Source organism: Euleptes europaea, chromosome 10 (genome assembly GCF_029931775.1).
Source record: "Euleptes europaea isolate rEulEur1 chromosome 10, rEulEur1.hap1, whole genome shotgun sequence".
Lineage (NCBI taxonomy): Eukaryota > Metazoa > Chordata > Lepidosauria > Squamata > Sphaerodactylidae > Euleptes > Euleptes europaea.
Window position 1 is genome coordinate 32,655,470 of NC_079321.1, and position 15,155 is coordinate 32,670,624.

General features: G+C 42.1%; 1 protein-coding gene across 1 annotated transcript in view; it reads left to right on the forward strand.

Moving 5' to 3' along the window:
• The window catches only part of EIPR1 (EARP complex and GARP complex interacting protein 1), a 79,677-nt gene that overhangs the window by 34,725 nt on the left and 29,797 nt on the right, over positions 1 to 15,155 (forward strand). The window contains exon 4 of the mRNA XM_056856365.1: positions 8,945 to 9,101. Coding sequence (XP_056712343.1) covers positions 8,945 to 9,101 — 157 coding nt within the window. The remainder of the gene's footprint in view (positions 1 to 8,944; positions 9,102 to 15,155) is intronic.

Consider the following 15,155-nt stretch of genomic DNA (forward strand, 5'->3'; position numbering starts at 1 on the left):
AGACTCGAGACTTTTTTATTATTTGACCTCCATCCCATTAAAATATTTTTATTTAAATAATAATAAAGGGTTTTTGAAGTTCTAATAGACCACCTATCTATTACTCTGGTTCAACTGAGAAAAGGACAGAATTTTTGCCAGGGCTGTCTTGTAGGTTTTGTTTTTGATGCCAGTACTGAAACCTGGAAACATAAAGAATAGGGGGTTTTTTTTGTCTCTAAGCATGAGAGGAACTACAACCCCCTCCCTTTTACAACATGAATTAAAAAGGGTTTTTTCTAGACAGACCAGCCCCGTCATGATCTCTCAGACCCCTAAGTATGGGATAATGTATATACTGTTATATAAGAATAATGTAAGAATGACTGAGAAGCGCTTCATGTTGAGGAGGGAACACGCTGCACAAATTCTAAGCAACGTTACTGACCATAAACTCTTGTCTCCACCGGCCAAGCAAAGCCGTCTTTCAAATTGCCCTTCCAGTGCTGCACAGCTTGCTTCAATGGGACTTCTAAGTAATCTTAGTTGCAAAAGGGGCACCTTTTGCTCCTTAACTATAGAAAGCCAACCCCAAACCTAGTAAAAGCCATTCTTGAAACCATTGCTTCCTTTGAGGCGCCCCCTTATTAAAACGGGCGAAGGGTGTTCCTCTCCATTAATAGGAGTGATAAATCCTTCTGTTTTGTCCGCGGCTGGAACGAGGCTTCGAAGGCTCTAGCTGCCTGCTCCTGTCATACCGGGAACATTAATGGGCACCAGCTGGGCTGTAGCTATAGCTGCTACGCGACTTTAACTTTGCACAGCGAGAGCTGCTGTGGCGGTGGTGCCGAAGTACCTCCTGTGCAGATTTAGAAGTACACTTCAATTGTGGTTCCCAGGGCAACAGAGTAATGGCAGCCAGCTGGCTTTGTACCACCTGAGCGCATCAAAGAGCAAGTCCTGTCAGCCGCTGAAGCCTCAGCTCATCCAGCTCCAGCGTGGGTTTCTGCAGACAGCAGCTCCGGTTGAGGTTAAAACCCTTGGGAGCGCAACGAAACACCCGGCCCGCACGCTTCTGTTTCTGTTTCTCTTACTCGTCAGTGCATAGGTCTCGTAGCAAGGGAGAGTTGCGGTCCTTCATTAGCACACAGGAGCAGGGTACATTTGATGCCTTGCCCTTCTGGATTGCGTTCTTTCGAAGCAGCAGTTTAAACAAAGGGCTAGAAGACACAGTGGCCAAATGCATGGGAGGAAATAATTTTGAATGCCTTACCTGCACATATTCTGTTGCCTACGGAGTAAATAACCTCCCCTTGACTTAGGTTTAATCATTGCACGCTTACTTCTAATCAGTGATAAAATAAACCTCTCTGTATATATAATGACCAGTTGTCAGCATTTTGTCATGCTCAGAGCTGTCATGCTTGGAAGTATATTGAGCGGGCAGGGAAGGGGCACTGCTTCACCTTCTGTCTTTCCTGACTCCTCATAGAGGAGGAAGCAGCAATGGTTTCCTTTCCCCCCTCCCCCACATTGTCCCTGATTCCTGGTTGCCACTATTGTTGCCCAAAATCACCTGCTGTTTACCTCACCATTGCAGAAGTGTATTGAAGATGGCTGTAGAAGCTTGCAGTAGCTGTTTGGGGTTTGCATTTTCAGAATGGCTCCACTCCAGAGAAAACCATACAGCTGTTCAAGGTTTTCCAAGAACGTAGATGGCAGTAGGGTGTCTGGTGGAGAGACAAAAGGAAGGGAATTGGAGGGAACGAGCAGGATTACAGGAATAGGGAGCAGGAATAAGATGACTGGGACAAATGGCAGTTTTGTTTACGACGAGGCAGACTTTGTTTACGGGACGGTTTGCCAGTGTCTTCATCAGTCATCTTCTCTTTACCCCCAGCGAGCTGGGTACTCATTTTACCTACCTCGGAAGGCTGGAAGGCTGAGTCAACCTTGAGCCGTCTACCTGAAACCAACTTCTTTTGGGATAAAACTCAGGTCGTGAGCAGAGCTTGGACTGCAGTACTGCAGCTTACTACTCTGCGCCATGGGGCTCTTCACTTAATGTATGGGATGGGCTAAATATGGGGAATTTGGACAGTACAGCTCTGACTTGCATATTGCCGTCAGTACAGTCATAAGGTTGGGATGGGTGCTTCTGGACAGTACAGCTCTGACTTGCATATTGCCGTCAGTACAGTCATAAGGTTGGGGTGGGTGCTTCTGGACCAGGCTGGCTCTTTCCCCAGCCATCACCAATAAGGCCAAGATAGCAAGAGCCATCACTGGCATGGGTGGGGGCAATGCCATCTAGCATGGAAATTGTAACTGTCATGAAGCTAACAGTGCATGGGAAGAACTAATTTGCCACTAATGGGCATCTCTGGCAGGCAGGGCCAGAGGGGTGGGGGCCCTCCAGTACAGACAGGAGGTAATACGAGGGGGGTTGTTGTAGGGTGGAAGATCTGTATATCGAAGCCTACCATTACTGAGTTTGGGAAGACAAATGGTAACATGCGTCAGCCCACCTAGAAGACCTAAACGATAGAAAGCAGGGTATAAATCTTCAAAATAAATAAATGTGAGAAAATGCTATGTAAGTGTGGCATAGATAACATGTCTTCAGAGATAAAGGGAACTACACCTCTTCTGTTTTCTCAGACCATTTAGAAAAGTTTATGCTGGTTTCCCCCAATAGATTTCTATTTGTAGACTTCGTGTGGTTTACATGGAGCATCGGTACTGAGTCCTGCCATATAGAACTGAGCGTGTTTATCGCCTGTTTTGCTATCAGTGTATAATACAGAGGCATTATTGGTGCAGGCTGGCTGCTGTTTGGGATTGAACGAGTACAAAGGGGTCACATATTGCTATTTCCCAACACTTCCCCCCTCCCCCGGAAATAGGAGAATCAGAGCAGCCTCCGAGACTCCCACTTCATATGAAACAGTCCCTGGGGAAGGAGCAGGGCATGACCCCTCTGTACTTCTTTTAAGTCTTCTGTGCTCACATGTATCCAGTGGGGTGGAGGGTTATTGGAGGGTGTTTTGGCCAGGGACCTCTGAAACCTAGAACTGGCCTTAGATAGCTGTGAGTTTTCCATTTCACTTGTGTAGGAGCTGATCTGTTGAGACACCCAGCTGACTTTCTTCTGTGTAACAGGATGGGAAAGTAAATGTTAATGCACAAGACTAATCAGTTTGACTACTGGTGTGTAGCCTCAGACTCTTGAGCAATTAGACCCCTTTCATATGTCAAGGATTCTGAAAAGTTCAGCATTAAGGCAAGTTTTGTTCTGAAGCAGCGTCCTTTGTTGCCTGTCTAAGTTTCTAAGCAAGTTGATTCGAGATGGACTTTCACTAACTAATGGCTTTAGAAACAGAATATTTTGTACCAGCTTCTGGTGTTAAAACAGATTGTGGTAGCAAATTTTTAACAATTTGGAGTAGAAATAGTCTTTAGAGAGAAGCAATGGCCTTCAGTTTGCAAGACCTGAGCGAGGCTGTCAGTGACAGGATGTTTTGGAGGTCATTAATTGCATAGGGTTGCCATAAGTGGGAAGTGACTTGATAGCACGTAACACACAACAGTGGCCAGTGTTCCAGTTAAAGTTTGCATTGATGTGGCCAGATTGGTACCCACAGATGTCTGTACACTGTGCGTAAAGTGTTATCATTTTGCTTACCTGCAAAGAGGAGAAGAAGAAGAGTTGGTTTTTATATGCCGGCTTTCTCTACCTTTTTTTTAAAAAGGAGAATCAAACCGGTTTACAATCTCCTTCCCTTCCTCTCCCCACAGCAAACAACTTGTGAGGTAGGTGGGGCTGAGAGAGTTCATAGAACTGTGCCTAGCCCAAGGTCACCCAGCTAGCTTCATGTATAGGCATGGGGAAACCAACCCGATTCACCAGATTATAGTCTGCTGCTCATGTGGAGGAGTGGGGAATCAAACCTGGTTCTCCAGATTAGAGTCTGCCATCCTTAACCACTACACCATGCTGGCTGATTCCGTTTGAAGGACAGAAGGACCCTTACCTGGTTGACTAACAACTTAATATCTATGTTGAGGAAAGAATTTAGTTTTTTTAAGTAACAGAGGTGGGAGTTCAATTATGTAGCCTCTTTTACCAAATATAAACAGAGGACAGTAGGGGTTTTTAAGAATCATAGAGCTGGCTGGCCTCTAAAACTCCAAGAGTTAATAGCAACTCCTCCAGGGGGGATACTATGGTATGCATGAGAGAGCATTTGATAATGTACATTGCCAACAAGATGTCGGTGTGTTCAATCATTTGATTTGGAAGATGTACCAGATGGTGGCAAAGTTGTGGCTTACTAGTTAGTTTTATCATGATGTGTGAATGAGAATGAGATAAGTTAATTTATTAAATCTGAGTTTTACTATACCCTAAACCAAATGGCTAATTATGTATGTACCATAGTTTAAAAATATTCTCCTACCTTTCCACGAATACCTCAAGGTGGCTGATGTGTTTAAAAAGTAGATAGTCGTATCAACACAAAGTAAAACACAATAAGGAATGACCACACACCCTACCCAACACAAAAAAACAGTCCAATGCATATTGAACAATGTACCAAAGTAACAAGATTTTTTTAAAAGCCCTCCAAAGAAGAACTGTTGTAAAAGCCCTTCTAAAGATAGAGGCCTGGTATGCAGCTTTGGAAGCAGCATTCTGCAAGACAGGTGTAATTAAAGGAATGTTTTAGCCTTGTGCCTAAAAGGCGCAGTGAATTAGCTGCCAGGTAAGCCTGAAAGGAGAGGGCATTCCAAAGGCAAGATGCCACCACAGAAAATGCCGTCTCTAATCACTGTTTGTCTCACCTCTAAAGGTGGGGGCACAGAGACCAGAGCAGGGGAGACAGTTCTTAACTGGTGAGCTGGATAGTACAGTATTAGATGGCCATTTACAAATCCTGGTCCCAAGCCATTTAGGACCTTAAAGGTAAGAACCAGCACTTTGAATTGTGCCCAGAAACAGATGGATAACCAGTGCAGGTCTTTCAGCACAGAGATGATAACAGTCCCTGTAATTAGTCCCAGAAAATACCCTGCTGCCTCCTTTTGGACCAGTGAAGTTTCTGGACCATTTTCAAAGGCAGACCCATGTAGAACACACTACAGCAGGAGTGTCGAACTCATATGTTACAAGGGCCAGATATGACATAAATGTCACTTGGTTGGGCCGGGCCATGCCTCGCCAGCCCAGATCAGTACTTGGGGCGGGGGAGTGGCTTCCTCAGTTGGCAAACCCGCAGGGGGCTTGCCAGCCCAGATCCGGACTAGGGGAGGTGGCTGCCTTGGCTGGGTCGTGGGCTGGATAAAAGCTCTCAAGGGCACTATAGTAATCTAATTTGGATGTGATCAAAGCATGGATCACTGTGGCCAGATTACACTTTTTGAGGAATGGTTGTAGCTGACAAACCAGCTCGAGCTGATAAAAAGTGATGTCTCCCACGGAGGAAGCCTGAGCCGCCCAATCGTAGGCCCGGATCCAGTAGCACCCCCAAGGTACAAACCTGCTCCTCATCCATCCCTCCAGGCATCTACTCAGGACTTTCACAGACCCACCTGACTTAGCTGTTAGGGAAAAATAGAGCTGGGTGCCACCCACATATTGGTGAATACCTCACTTCAGATCCCCAGATGACCTCTCCCAGCAGTTTCATATACAACTACCAATGCGGGTGCTGCCCACTTCCAGCCCAGCTGGAAGTAATACCTGTTATTAGGGCCAGCTACAATGACACAAGCTTTCAAGTTCTACAGAACTCTTCTTCAGGCTGGATGTTAAACAAAGGGGGAGGGGTTTCTGACCATCACTTCAAAGGCCTTTTCATGCTGGCATCTCTGTACAATACCAGCAGGCAAGTAGATATACACTGATGCCTTTTGGTATCAGGCTGTACCTTAGTTCTTCTGAGCAAGAAAAAACAAATGGTGTCTTTCTGTTGGCATTACAAAGACCACCAGTCTTCCTTGTATCTCTCTGACACCAAGTGAGATTTAAGGATCCCAAAGATCTCTTATGGGCCAAGAGTAAAGGAATGACTAGATAATCTTGTATTAACAATTTTGGTGATGCATGAGGCGTGAAGGCAAGTAAAGCCAAATTGAGATGGGACTCACCCCCCCCAGCAAGTTTTGTGGGAAACCAGTTGTTTAGACTTAACTTGTGATTTGGCTGTTAGTAGTTATTCTTAGACTTTTATGTTGGAGAGTCATGTTCAGATCCTTTCTCAGCCACTGAAGATCTTTGGGTGGTCTTGGGCAAGTCACAGTATTTTGGCCTAAACTGAAGTCAGATGGCATATGTATCAATGAATAAGATATACCAGTACTACTAGTGCAGAGTACTCATGTTGCAATCCCAGAAGTATGTTCTGAAAGCAAAATCTGGCTAATGCTAACTCTGTCCCCAAATCCAAAGTCATTTATATTTCAGTCCCCCCGCCCTCCTTGCTTTGCTAATTGTGGTAATGCTAGAATTACTGATTCATTAAGTTTTTACTCGGAGCACTTGTCTTTGCAACTTGTATTTTCTTTCCCCCCTAATGTTGGTGGCGTTTTTATCACCTTCATCAAAGGTGACCTGCTCATTTCTTACTGCCCTCACCAGGGTTTTGGTCTCACACCTTGTACAGCCTTTGTGCCATATTGAACAGCAAGTCACTAAATGAGGGTGGTTATCATTTTGCCATTTAATCTGCAGGAGCATAAATTTAGTGTGCATGATGCAAGGCGCTGGAGACTTCAGTCTTGAGATTTTTGTATTCTCATGCAATTGTGTATGCTTTATGTGGTTCAACCTATTTTAATTATATTTCAAATGACAGTGTGAAGGAGCTTAAAATCTTATTACATTCATCATGTGTGTTGATTTTTTTTCTGCCCCACCCTCATCCAGTAGTGCAGATTTTGCATCCTCTGTTCCATAAAAGACCTGGAGTTAGGGGTGAGTGGTGAGATGGCCAAGTTTGCAGATGAGACCAAATTATTTAGGTTAAGACAAAAGCACTTCATGAAGAGCTCCAAAAGGATCTCTTCAAACTGGGGGCATGGGCATTAAAATGAAAAATGAGATTCAATGTGAGCAAGTGTAATATGATACATATTGGGGCAAATAATCCCGACTTCACATATGTACTGATGGGATCAGAGTTGGCAGCAACAGGCCAAAAAAAGGATCTTGGGGTGGTAGTGGATAGCTCGATGAAGATGACAACTGTGTGTGTGTGTGTGTGTGTGTGTGTGTGTAAAGTGCCATCAAGTTGCAGCTGACTTATGGCGACCCCTTTTGGGGTTTTCATGGCAAGAGACTAACAGAGGTGGTTTGCTGGTGCCTTCCTCTGCACAGCAACACTGGTATTCCTTGATGGTCTCCTATCCAAATGCTAACCAGGGCTGACCCTGCTTAGTGTCTGAGATCTGATGAGATCAGGCTAGCCTGGGCCATCCAGGTCAGGACAACTCTGTGCGTAGCTGCTGTGAAAAAGGCAAATTTCATGCTTTTCATAATTAGAGCTGGAATAGATAAGAAAGCTGTCAGTCATATTTTTCTTATACAAATGTATTGTGAGACTACACTTGGAGTATTGTGTACAGTTCTGGTCGCCACACCTGGAAAAGTATATTGTAGAGCTTGAAAAGGTGCAGAAAAGACCAACCATCATGACCAGGGGGCTAGAACAGCTGCCCTATGAGGATCAGTTAAAACCCTTCAGACTGCTTAGCCTAGAAAAAAAGACGAGTAAGGGGGAGACATGATAGAGGTTTATACAATGATGCATGGTGTGGAGAGGGTGGACAAGGAGAAACTCTTCTCCTTCTCCCATAATACTAGAACCTGGGGGCATTCACTGAAGCTGAAGGGTGGGAGATTCAGGACAGACAAAAGGAAGTATTTCTTCACTCTGCTTATAGTTAATTTGTGGAACTCGCTGCCACAGGATGTGGTCGTGGCCGCCAACTTGGAAGGATTTAAAAGGGGAGTGAACAAATTCATGGAGGACTGGGCTATCAGTGGTTACTAAGCAAGATGGATATCTTCTCCCTGTGGTACCAGAGGTAGTATGCCTCTTTAAATCAGTTGCTGGGAAGAACAGGCAGGATGATGCTGTTGCAGTCTTCCTATTTGTGGCCTTCCTAGAAGTAGCTGGTTGGCTACTGTGTGAACACAATGATGGGACTTTAGTCTGATCCAGCATGGCTCTTCTTATGTTCATTTGTCACCCTCTGAGAACTAGGTTGTTACCTAGGATTCTCTTCCCTACTCACTGTGTAGTTTTTTTTTTTTAATGTAATCTTTCTGGAGTTTTCTTTGGAAACTCTCAAATTTAAGATGGACTTGGATCTGAAAAGTTTGGGAACTGATAAACTAGGGAGGGGGTTTAGGCTGATGTGTTTGAATTTTAGGCCCAAGGAATTGAAATGGAAGCATTAAAGGTATAGATTTTTTAAAAGTTCTATGCAGAAGAGTTGATTTATTGTCACACATGCAGACTAAAAAAAAAGAAGGTCCTGCTATGCCAGACAGAGAGAGACTTTAATATTGTGCCTGCATTACTACCATTAAGATAAAAAATGGTACACTTGGCGAGAAATCTTTGTAATTTCCCATATTAATTGAAATGGATGTACAAGAAGCAGCTCTGGAAAAGTACTTTCAGCAGCACAGCATTATCCACTGAATATTTAGGATGTAGAAATGTGGGTTAAATCTATGCTAATTGTAGGCTCTGCGTTAAAAAGGTTTTGTTAACTTGTAGCCTATCGTTTTGCCTGTTTTTTTAAAAAAATAAAGCTCAGTAGAATTATTTGAATATTTTAAAATGGCAGATGTGCTGTGCTTACAGTCACCAAAACACTGATTCACTCTATACCAGGATCTCTTCCCTTTTCTCCCTCCTCCCATGATCTGTTGACATTATCCTCTGTTCCTTAGCTTCAGACAGTAAAGTCATGACATGTGCGGCTGTTTGGAGGATGCCGAAGGAATTGGAATCAGGCAGTCATGAATCCCCTGATGATTCATCAAGCAACACTCAAACCCTGGAGCTACTCTGTCACCTTGACAACACAGCCCATGGCAATATGGCCGGGTAGGATTCTGCATATTTTATATTTCTGCAAAAAAAAAATAAAAAAATTGGAGGGATAGGCTTATGCTGCTCAGTGCTGGTTTTATATTCAAATTTTGACATTGTACATTTAAATAAATCCTCTTTAAAATTATACTTATTGCGTTTTCCTTTTTCCCCATCTCTTAATCCCTGTTATGTGGTATTTAGAAGTATTAGTCCTACTATCACCTACTAGTGCACAAGTCCTTATATAATTCTGCTATGCCTTTCCTCTTTGCATATTCGTGGTTATGTATATTTTCTATGCCATACCAACTAGTACTATCTTGAATAGCTCAATCATTGTATGGAATGTAACTTAGAAATCTTTTGATATTTGTTCTCCAGCCTTGTGTTTCGTTTATCTCTAAGAAACGTTCCCTATTTGAAGTCTAATTTTATTGTGTACTTTGTAGTAAGAAAGTAGATGTTTTCCTATCTGGAATTAATAATGATGCATAGCTGAGCCTTGTCAAGTCTTACCATGTTTCCCTTATTTAATGAAGATTAATATTTGCTCAGAGTGTTCACTGAGGATGTCTTAACAAGTTAGAACTGTTTTTCCTTAGTGTTTGTGCATTAGTGAAAGCAAGCATGTGATGAACAGTCCTGTAAACCAAGGTTGACTAACTTCTGTCTTGCACAGTCAACTTTTCTTTGCTAGAATCCTCATGTTCTACTGTTATGTGTTTTGTTTAATAAGGTGCATGCTTCTTTTGATTTAGTGCTAAGTTATCATTGATCTGCATAAGAGGGTACCCTCACAAGTCATAGAAATCAGAAAGTGCTAGGTGGTCTATCAGTGAACCATTGCATTTCTTTTGGCCTCCTTTGCTTTAAAAAAATGACCTGCCACCCTTTAGATAACTGGGACCTTCTGCAGGCAAAGTAGAGGTTCTTCCACTTAGCCCCAGGCCCCTCGACTGTTCTCTCTACCACCGAACACTGTATCCTAAATTTCCAGACCAGACAAGGAGTGTGTGTGCTCATTAACTACTTGATTCTAAATAATATGTATAGTTTTTCTATGTTTTAAAACATATTTCTAAACATTTGATAAAACTGACGACAATGTCAAGTCCAAGCAAGCATTGCAGATATGAAATCTGCTTGACTCCAGCATAGAAATGACTGGATCAAGCTAGAGGTCACTGTCTGATGCTAGTCTCAAGAATTTTTGTCATAACTTGTGAGATGTTATTGTTCCTTCCCTCAGCTTAAAAAAAATACAGCATTCCAAGCCACTTCACAAACTGTTTGATGTTCTTCTGAGTAGCTTGCCAGGGAACATGCAGAAATGCTGTTAAAGATTAAGTGTCCGGCTTCCCATAAGCTAGTTGTTTGGTTCTCTGAATAGTGGTCCTGTTAATGAAGGAATTGAGATACTATGCAGTGAAGTGCTTAAGCACCTTGCAGAAGTACAAAGATATGTGAAATGCATTGGACTACAACTTTCATGCTTCTGTCTAACAAAGTTTCAGTGCACCTTTTTAGAGACCCACCTACATATTGACTTGATCCCTGAGATGTTGAAACATATAAAACTCCAGGCCAAAATGTAGTACCTGAATGATACAATAGAATGGAGGAGAAGAGAACTATGTAAGCTGCGTTGGGTACCCATAGGGGAGAAAGGTGGGGTACATGAAGTGAAGTGAATAAATATTTGTGAAGGTAATTAATGCTTACCGAATTTGTAGCTCAAGATTTCACTTTTTATGTAGATGACCCATAATGGTGCAAAAGATTAGGGTTGTGGATAATTTCCTTTCAGGAGACCCATCTCCACTTAGCTGGCAATTTGAACATTTTATAACCCTCTTTCCTGGGAAAGAGCTTTGTTCCCAGAGCTTTGGGGACCCCTGGGTGATATCCAAAGCATTGTCAGAACTTTTAAAAGAAAGAATAGTGGCTTTCCCCCATGAGACCAGTTCCGCACCAAGAAAAGCTGAATTCTACAAACACATGTTCTCATTTATCATTGTTTCTGCTATACGTAGTGATGGCCAAAGAGAGATCTAGGACTCTGGTGGTCATTCTCTTTGACCAGCCTGACTTTTGGTTTCTTAGGTTCTACTGGACACTGTCCACAGAGGTCTTTTTTTTAAAAAGTCCTCCCATTTTGGATTCCTTTGGAATTCCTTGAGATGAAAGTAGGCACAAAAATCCTCATTCCATGGTTTATTTGGCGATATCCAGTAGATTCCTATTTGACTTTACACTTTTGAAAGTGGAATGTGAATATGCAAAGTGACTATTACAATTATCAGAAATTATCCTGCTGCTTCCATTTTTGGGAAGCAGTGCATCTTCCAAGTTAGTGGTGCTAGCTGAATGTAGCCTTGTACAAGATTAGCGACGGCAAATTTTCGGTGTTAACATCTGAGATTCGGCTCAGACGTTAACATTAAACTATAACATTTGTATGGATGAATACAATATTATTGGGTCAATGTAATATAAATCTAAAAGCAAAGTTTTGGTTCATAAGTAGAGTTCTGCTCCAGCTGCCAAATTATTGTCTTCCAACCCTTTCTCAGAGAGTCCCAGGACACCATCCCATGGAGCCAGCTCAGGTTTTATCCACTGCTAGCTGGGTTGGGACATAATCTAGAGAAATGGCTAACATTCACTAAATTTAAGAATCCACTGGCAACCATGGTCCTCAAGCCAGTTTTATGGCAAAAAAATTAAAGGAATGCTTGTTCAGATATAGTACTAAATCCCATTTAGAGAAAACAAACCATGGTTCAATGCTGTATCTACACTGAGGCTAATTCATTCAGCGTCCAATTAGGCATGCTGATGAGCCTCTGTAATTTAAATACATATTGCCAAAGTGGTCAAAGAACACACACTTCCCAGTAGAACAAAATTTGAGTCCAGTAGCACCTTAAAGGCCAACAAAATTTTCCCAGGGGTATAAGTTTTCTTGAGTCGAAGCTCTCTTTGTCAGTTCTGAGGAAGTGAGTTGGATTAATGAAAGCTTATACGCCTGGAAATTTTTGTTGGTCTTTAAGGTGCTACTGGACTGAGATTTTGTTCTGCTATTACAGACTAACATGGCTACCCACCTGAAACATACTTTGCAGAACATGTTCATATACGATGCCTGAAGGAAATTAAGAAATCAAATAGCTAGAACTCATAGCAGCACATATACAGGTGGACTAATCGTTGCTGCCTTTTCACACTTACAAGCTCTCTCATGGTTCAGACAGTTTTGCAGTAGTAGCTTCTGATAAGCATTCAAGTTTTGCAGATATTTATTTCCATCACTAATGCATTCTCTTTCGCTTTATCCATGCATGTCCTGTGCTCCTATTCTTTGTAGCTTTGCACTGAGATTGGTGTTGTATGGTTGTTCTCTCACTGAGCTCAGAGGACATGTTCTCTTGCTACTTCTAAACAGCATTCCTTCTCTGAATTCTTTTGCCGGTTTCTCTTTGTGCCAAGTGTAAAGGTCTATCTTGCCTTCAGAACATGGCACAAGGTGACTTCCTCGGACTAATTTAACTTTGCATTCCCCTTTCACGTTTTCCTCTCCCTCTTCATCCTGTTCTGTACTGAGCTTTTTGCTTTCTTTCATGGCAGTACATCACACAGACCCGTCCTTCCTGCTTTTCTTTTGAGTTTTTTTTATTCCCCCCCCTTGACCCTATTTTACAGTAAAATGTCTCTGATTTCTTACCTTGGTGATCTAAAACCTCTCAAGATCCAAATCAGAGCAGTTGCTTTTTACGTTTCTACAAAGATTTAAAGCATAATCAAAGAAACCTTTTAGCTAACTAGCTAGCTTCCGACTCTTAATACCATAATCAAATAGATATCCATTTGATCTTGGTGGAGAGAGGGCAGGGAGAGTTTCCAGCAAAGTCCGTACCCCAATGACCTCTGCTGTTACCTTGATTCAGTACATTGTCAAGAGGAACAGAAGGAGTCCATGGTGTGTTATGTATTTCCCCCATGATTATGGATTTTTCTCCAGAATGAAAAAACTGTCGTGGTCAGTTCTTGGGGCCAATCTATATGGTCAGAAAAAGTGTGCGATTGAACTCTCTTGGGGTCTGAAGATCACACAAATGAAGATTCTGTGTACTCAGCAGCACGATTCCAGCTTTGTCTCTCCTATGCTAATTTTCTACATGCAAGGTATTTCTTGCCAGCGTGGTGTAGTGGTTAAGAGCGGTGGTTTGGAGCGGTGGACTCTAATTTGGAGAACCGGGTTTGATTCTCCACTCCACATGAGCAGCGGATGCTAATCTGGTGAACTGGGTTGTTTTACCCATTCCTACACATGAAACCAGCTGGGTGATCTTGGGCTAATCACAGTTCTCTTAGAGCTCTCTCAGCCTCACCTACCTCATAGGGTGTCTGTTGTGGGAGGGGAAGGGAATGTAATTGTATACTGGTTTAATTCTTCCTTAAATGGTAGAGAAAGTTGGCATATAAAAACCAACTTCACCTCCTCCTCCTCTCTAAGTAGCTCACAGTGCTGCAGGTTCTTTTCAGGTTTTAAGTGAGAACAAATCCAGCCATGTTCATACCTGGTTAGATTACAAATCAAAGTGGTTTATTAAACACAATAGCGCCCTATACATGCTACAGCAAGTAATCAAGTAAAAGCCTACAAAACACTTTATATTGCCTCCCCACCTTCTCCCCTCTTGGGAAATTAAGGGTATCTACTAAAGCCCCTGCAAAGGCAAGGGTATGCCTGGACTTCTCAGGGGTGGTAATGGTAGAGGGAGGCAGGATGGCAACGAGGAAGCTGGTCCCCACAGTCATACGCAGCTATGCTCCTGCAATGAATGAACATGACAGTGTAAAAAGAAGCTGGGTTTGTTGAGATTGGATGTTTCTCTGGGCTTCTCACTCTCTAGATTGCCCTGAACGCCCATTGGCCAGATGGTCCACGTTTAATTAAGGGGAAATGTTTCTATTGATTTCGGCATACAGGTCGAAAGTTCAGTTCCACAATCTCCCTACAGTTTGTTCTTCCATGTAGTCTCTTCTGACCACATCTTACCTAAGACAAGCATACATTCATGTGTATGTGAGAAGCGAAAACTTAAGCAAGATTCATTAATTCCTAACCATTCCTTTCCATCTTCCTCCAAGCTATTTTTGCATGTTGCTTTGAACAGCAATTCCTTTTTTAATTATTACTTTGTGCACACTATCTCTCCCCAACGACTAATTTTCTAGACATTCATGCAAGAGACTCACATGATCTCCTTGTAAAAGGGAATAATATGCATTCAGTTCAGTTAGATCTATTTAGGCTTAGTTTCAGTGGAGGATGACGAATAAGGGGTTCTTCTGGAGCCTTCATGAAAAAGGTGGATTTGAAGGAAGAATGATGGCATCGTGTAGCTGGAAGGGGCATCAAGAGGAGAGAGCAAAGTTGTTTGAGGGAAGAGAATTACAGCACAGTCCTAAGCTGAGTCAAAGCCTTCTAGGCCCATTGTCTGCGCTGTTAGAAGTATAACATTTTCTAGAAAATTTGAAGCCATGTGAGGGGGAGCAAAATGTACATCTGGATAAAATTAAAATAGATGCAAGGACTTAATCAACCCTGAACCTGTTTTGTCACTTTAATAACATAAATGCTTCACATCTTAGCATATAATATATTGATTAGCGTTTTCAGAACATTTAAAAGTATAAATAACTTTGTATTTTACAAACAAAATTCTAAGTATACCCAATACTAAGTATACCCAATTTTGTAGGAGCTAGTTAGTAGTCAGGGTGCCATATTTGTTTAACTGGGTCTAGTTTTAAGCTTTTATTGGTATGTTTTAATGTGTTATATTTATATATATTTATATGATTTATTATATTTAAATATAAGTTAAATAAATAAATATAATACAACAGAGATAGCTGCAAACTTCAATGTCCTAACCTACCTTAGCACATGTATCTTAGTTTTTGCAATTTGAGTTGGAAATGACTGCTGGCGAGATGTAAAAATAGGGAATAAGCACAGTCCTTGTGCAAGTGGATAGCTGGCCCAACCCATTGTTT